The sequence below is a fragment of the Salvelinus namaycush genome, unplaced genomic scaffold (genome assembly GCF_016432855.1).
Source record: "Salvelinus namaycush isolate Seneca unplaced genomic scaffold, SaNama_1.0 Scaffold353, whole genome shotgun sequence".
NCBI classification, from domain to species: Eukaryota; Metazoa; Chordata; class Actinopteri; order Salmoniformes; family Salmonidae; genus Salvelinus; species Salvelinus namaycush.
In genome coordinates, this window is record NW_024060486.1 from 190,866 (window position 1) to 197,029 (window position 6,164).

General features: G+C 43.6%; 1 protein-coding gene across 1 annotated transcript in view; it reads right to left on the bottom strand.

The window, feature by feature from the left end:
• LOC120040450 (protein kinase C epsilon type-like) overlaps positions 1-5,836 on the bottom strand; it is a 41,855-nt gene extending 36,019 nt beyond the window's left edge. Inside the window, exon 1 of the mRNA XM_038985597.1 lies at positions 5,310-5,836. Within this exon, the coding sequence (XP_038841525.1) occupies positions 5,310-5,548 (239 nt within the window). The 5' untranslated portion in view covers positions 5,549-5,836. The remainder of the gene's footprint in view (positions 1-5,309) is intronic.
• Positions 5,837-6,164: the final 328 nt, after the last annotated feature.

The window sequence follows — 6,164 nt, forward strand, 5'->3', positions numbered from 1 at the left end:
CTACACAAATAGGCTGCAATATTCAAGGTAAATTAAATTAAGCCTAAATCAAATTAAATCCAACTTGAGAGGCTCCCCTGGCCTGTAGTTCCAGGTTGTGGCCCCGACAGTTTTCTATAGTGAGTGTTGCCAACTCAGACAGTCTGTCCTAAGACATTGTGCATTATATGTCCATTGCACTGCACACAATTTAAACTTAGTCTTGAATGATGAATGCCATGATCTACCAGAGATAAGGGGCAGTTAATACTGCAACCACACAACTCAAATGCCGGTTCACCAATATGAACCAAAATCAAAAAACGCTTTATTTGCTCAAGCTCTCCAGAACTGTTGTCCGCTAAATATGATAAACTGTTTGCATCTGCTAATTTATTAGCTGTCCAGTATCCAGACGACCTGTCTTCAGAGCTTCCTATAGGGAATTAAGGAGAATGAGAGGCTCAATTAAAGATGTTACAGAACTGCTGAATTTGAAGCACTCCTCCCTTCTGCCCTGTTTCCCTGATGTTGCTAAGGTAATCAAGCTGTTTTTAGCATCCCTGTAACTGTCGCTTCTGCGGAGAGATGGTTTTCTAAACTAAAACTCATCAAGAACTACCTAAGATGCATTAGGTTCTTGGTCTGATATGCACTTTTGAACATCTGAGTAACCTCCACTCATTGCACTGGCACCGTCGTAGTCTTGACCACGGCATTTGTTCGCCGATATTCCCCTTATACAACCAGTAAAAAAAAAAAAATCAAGACTTGGGGCACTTTTTCAGGCACATTCCTGAAGCCCAAGAAACAAACACTTCGCTTCCTAGTACATATGGAAATTAAAAAGGTTCATGAATTAATTACTTTTTGGAGGGTTACTGTCAAGATTATTTATTACATAAAACATGTTAGACATCGATGACTGGCGCATGGGCCCCCAGAGCTTGTGCCCCCCCCCCACCTCGTGGGGGCTGTGGGGGTGTCCGGTATGCCAGTGCATGGGGTCAACCCTCAATCTGGAGAGCTACTGGGTGTGCAGACTTTTCATCAAGCCCTGCTCAAACACATCAGAGACAGCTCATCAAGCCCTGCTCAAACACATCAGAGACAGATTATCAAGCCCTGCTCAAACACATCAGAGACAGATTATCAAGCCCTGCTCAAACACATCAGAGACAGCTTATCAAGCCCTGCTCAAACACATCAGAGACAGCTTATCAAGCCCTGCTCAAACACATCAGAGACAGCTTATCAAGCCCTGCTCAAACACATCAGAGACAGTTTATCAAGCCCTGCTCAAACACATCAGAGACAGTTTATCAAGCCCTGCTCAAACACATCAGAGACAGCTTATCAAGCCCTGCTCAAACACATCAGAGACAGCTTATCAAGGTCCGGTCAAGCAGCTCATTTCTAAAATGTGGTTTGTTAGAGGGGGACTGGAATAAAAGCCTGCACACCCATTAGCTCTCCTGGAAAATGATTGACCAGCCTTGATGTATAACATTGCAACATTACAACCAAATACGTTTCATGCCTTTTGAAATAATTAGCTCATTCAATACATCAAAGATCAAATGGCTATGGTAGGCAAAAAATTATTTATTCAGCTGAAGCAAGCCCAAAAATGTTCTTCAGGAAATGTACCTTTTCGAGATTAGTCATATTTATCATAGCTACCTTAGACGTGTTTATTTTGCAGGCAGACTAACTATTGAGTTGCAATGTCCCATACATTGTATGCCCAAATCAACTGGAAGTATCTACAAAACACGTTTTGAAGCCAAATAATCCAAAAGAAAGGCTACATCAAATATTTTTTCCTAAAATTACTGTTCGTGATTCACAAATTATTATTTTGATTCACATGATTCGATTCACCGTGATTGACCTGAATCCCAACTAATACAATGGCGAAGTGAATTGTTCATTTTGTCAAAAAGAATCGTCTAAATGAATCATATGAATCGTTCAAGAAAGTTAATCAACTGTGTATGGCCTTATTTGCTAGTGTCAGTGGAAAGCTTTTCGGGAAATGACTAGCGGACTAAACTCGACTTGAGTTGAGTCTGCTAGGACATGACATGACAAAAACATGAATACATGCTAATAATAGCTAAACAGTTATCTAGAGTACAAGGTATGTTTTGAATTGGCTACCTAGTTATTAGTCTGTTCTCTATCATATTTTAAAGGCTTACCTGCCTCTCTCTCCTTGAGCAATGGCCAACACGCCTCTCACTCGCAGGTGATGTGCGCAAACACAGACGCTCTAAAGTGTCATTCCAACCCTGGCTGATATGTTGATTTTTATTTAATTGATCAAATATATATTTTAAACTGTTTCTAAAGAAATGACATTAACAGAAATTATGACTTTAGGATTTTATAACTTTCCAAAACGTTTCTGCCCGTAGGTGACACAATAACACTAATCTACCCATTAACCAAGGCAGCTTTGGGTGTACAGCCAATACTAAATAATACCTGCATTGCACATTCAGCGTAAGGAAACCGATTCATAGCATTGTTTGTCAGTTGGCCTAATGTTATGCAGGTGGCTCACTCTAAGAGGATACTAAATCATGACCCCTGGAGTTACAGACTAAACAGAAGACTGTAGATTTCCCTCTGAGTGCTTATTGTCTAAATCAGAGAGGGCCAGTATACTGACAAATACCTAGTGAGTGGGTGAGTAAGTGAGTGAGTGACTGAGTGAGTTAGTTAGTTAGTGAGTGGGTGAGAGAGTGAGTAAGAGAGTGAGTGAGTTAGTGAGTGAGTGAGTGAGTGAGTGAGTGAGTGAGTGAGTGAGTGAGTGAGTGAGTGAGTGAGTGAGTGAGTGAGTGAGTGAGTGAGTGAGTGAGTAAGAGAGTGAGTGGGGGGGTGACTTTATTTTCCTCTGCATTCCATTGGAGCCTGGCTGTTTCCTTTAGCTCTCGGAATGACTAAGTCCAGGAAGAGAGGCGTTGACGAAGCCTTAATTCAATACAACATTAAGCTTTAAATGGGACTTTTCCTGTTAGGAGGTCATGGTGGTGGAGGTGAAAACAGACTGGGTGGGTTTCAAACTCCCAACTCCCAACCACGGGTGGTTGAGGGGTCCTCATGTCAAGATGGGCACCAAGAACACTGGGCACAGAAACTCCTAGAAAGCCCATGTACTGTAGGTGGTGGCTGTTTAGAGCTGGGTCTATTCAAAGCGTTGGAGACTGATAGCTGCCAGAAGGGAACTACTGTCCACAGGGGCAACATAGTTGATAGCTGCCAGAAGGGAACTACTGTCCATAGGGGCAACATAGTTGATAGCTGCCAGAAGAGAACTACTGTCCATAGGGGCAACATAGTTGATAGCTGCCAGAAGGGAACTACTGTCCATAGGGGCAACATAGTTGATAGCTGCCAGAAGAGAACTACTGTCCATAGGGGCAACATAGTTGATAGCTGCCAGAAGGGAACTACTGTCCATAGGGGCAACATAGTTGATAGCTGCCAGAAGGGAACTACTGTCCACAGGGGCAACATAGTTGATAGCTGCCACAAGAGAACTACTGTCCACAGGGGCAACATAGTTGATAGCTGCCAGAAGGGAACTACTGTCCATAGGGGCAACATAGTTGATAGCTGCCAGAAGGGAACTACTGTCCACAGGGGCAACATAGTTGATAGCTGCCAGAAGGGAACTTCTGTCCACAGGGGCAACATAGTTGATAGCTGCCAGAAGGGAACTACTGTCCACAGTGGCAACATAGTTGATAGCTGCCAGAAGGGAACTACTGTCCACAGGGGCAACATAGTTGATAGCTGCCAGAAGGGAACTACTGTCCACAGGGGCAACATAGTTGATAGCTGCCAGAAGGGAACTACTGTCCATAGGGGCAACATAGTTGTGCAGCCCAGAGGGAGTCTGGGTTTGTGTGTGGTAAACGACAGTGAGATGAGAGGATAAACAGAGCGCCAGAAACAGGATAAATCAGCACGGGCAGTAAACAACCTGGTATAAACACCGGCTCCATGGCCCCGAACAACACAACACAACATAAACCCGTTAGAACTTTGACCCAGTTCAGTTGAAAGTTCAGTCTGCTTTGGACTCCCTAAGACCTGTATCAAGCATCTCAGAGAAGTGTTGGTTTATGATCAGTTTTACATCTAAGATCCCAATGAATAAGATTGCAAGGACGAGGGATCTGATGTTAGATCAGTATTCCTACTCTGGGATGATTGATACATAAGGCCCCTGATCCCAAGTCAGATTCTCCTCACTCAAAGTTAGCGTGAGACCGAAATCTGGACTGTACATTATTATTATTATTTGGGGGGGAAAGTGGGAATACATTTGGATTGAATCTACTGTCTTGTTACAATGATGTTATGATTTGCCATGGAGATGCATTCTGATAGTCTGTCTGTGTTGTTATTGGTTGACAATGATGCTGTGACTGTCACTGGTAGAAAATAGTTACTTCTGGGAAGGATGTTGTTTGACGGAGGAGAGAGTGAGGTAGTTTTGGCCCAGTCTAACCACAGATGTTCTCCCCCCCCCCCCCCCCCCCCCCCCCCACAGTCCTTGGGTTAGGGACATACTGGGCTACTGTACCTGGATATCAGCCCATAACAGAATAGTCATCATTGAACAATTACTGTAATAGTGAGGCAATTGAGTTCAAGTTGAGTTCAACTGGGTTGAATATAATTTGATATAATAGAATTCGGATAGCATTGGAATTGGAATGTTGAAATAACAGGATAGCGTTATGGTATACTGTAGGTCTATCATTATAAGCCTGGCCCCAGATCAGTCTGTCATGTTTGGTAAAACAATTACGATAAAGGGAGCAAAAAAATCACAAACTGATCTGTAACCAGACGAGGGTAGCAAAATGTGTATTTTTATTTTATTTAACCTTTGTTTAATTAGGCAAGTCAGTTAAGAAAAAAATCTTATTTACAATGACAGCCTGCCGGGGAACAGTGGGTTAACTGCAAAATTCCAGTAACTTTCTGAAAATCCCCAGGGATTTTCCAGAATCTCCAGGATTCCAGGATGTTAACAGAATGTTGCAACCCTTAACCAGGCTAGTATGACATGGTGAAGTTTAGCGCCTTAGAGTCGGGTTAAGTCTTTCTGTATACAATGTTATTAGGTGCTACCACTAACAGGCTAGTGTGTGTGTGTGTGTGTGTGTGTGTGTGTGTGTGTGTGTGTGTGTGTGTGTGTGTGTGTGTGTGTGTGTGTGTGTGTGTGTGTGTGTGTGTGTGTGTGTGTGTGTATATGTGTGTGTGAGCACGCGTGCGTACGTGCCTGTGTGTATTTGTGTGTGTGTTACCTGTAGATTACTCCATGTTGGTGAAGGAACATGAGGGCAGACGTGACCTCGGCGGCGTAGAAGCGAGAGCGCGCCTCGTCAAACTTCCTGGAACGCTGGATCTGGAACATAAGGTCTCCTCCGTTCACGTACTCCATCACAAAGAACAGACGGTCCTGGAGATGGAGGGAGAGGAGGAGGAGGAGAGACAGAGAGAAAGACAGTAAGACAAGAAGAAGTGTTACATCTTTTTCACCCATGATTAAAACAACCACTATAAAGACCAGAGATTAGTTCTGTGTGTCTCAAAGAATAAAGAGTTAATGATCAGATCGCATTGTGGAAGTAGACTGTTACAATTATCATGTAGCTAGTCAATTCAGCTCAATAAAGATTGACCTGTAGTTCGACAGTGTGACCCTCTGAGTAGAACCAGTATTACCGATCAATTAGAGCATATTAAACCAGCCTTAACCCTGCATTAACCCCTCCACACTTCCACCTTCACAAATAACTGTGGTCCTTATGGTCAGCAATCAATACCTGCCCCTAAGGCTAAGCCCCCCAGCCATCCCCACCCCACCCACAGCCATCCCCACCCCACCCATAGCCCCTATTCTCCAGGCACAGAGAGCTGTCTCTCTGGGAACAACAGTCCCCTTCCTGAATTCCAGCTCCCCATATAGGAAATCAGATTGAGGCGGGCGGGTGGTGGGTATATAAAAAGCCCTCTATATAAGAAAGGAGTGGCCCCGTCCGAACCATTGTTTAACGCCACAGGGGTCACAAAGCTATAAGAACCAATGACACATCTTCCATCATTCCTATTACAATGGTGCTTAACCCAGCAATCGAGAAAAATACCTTCATTAGATA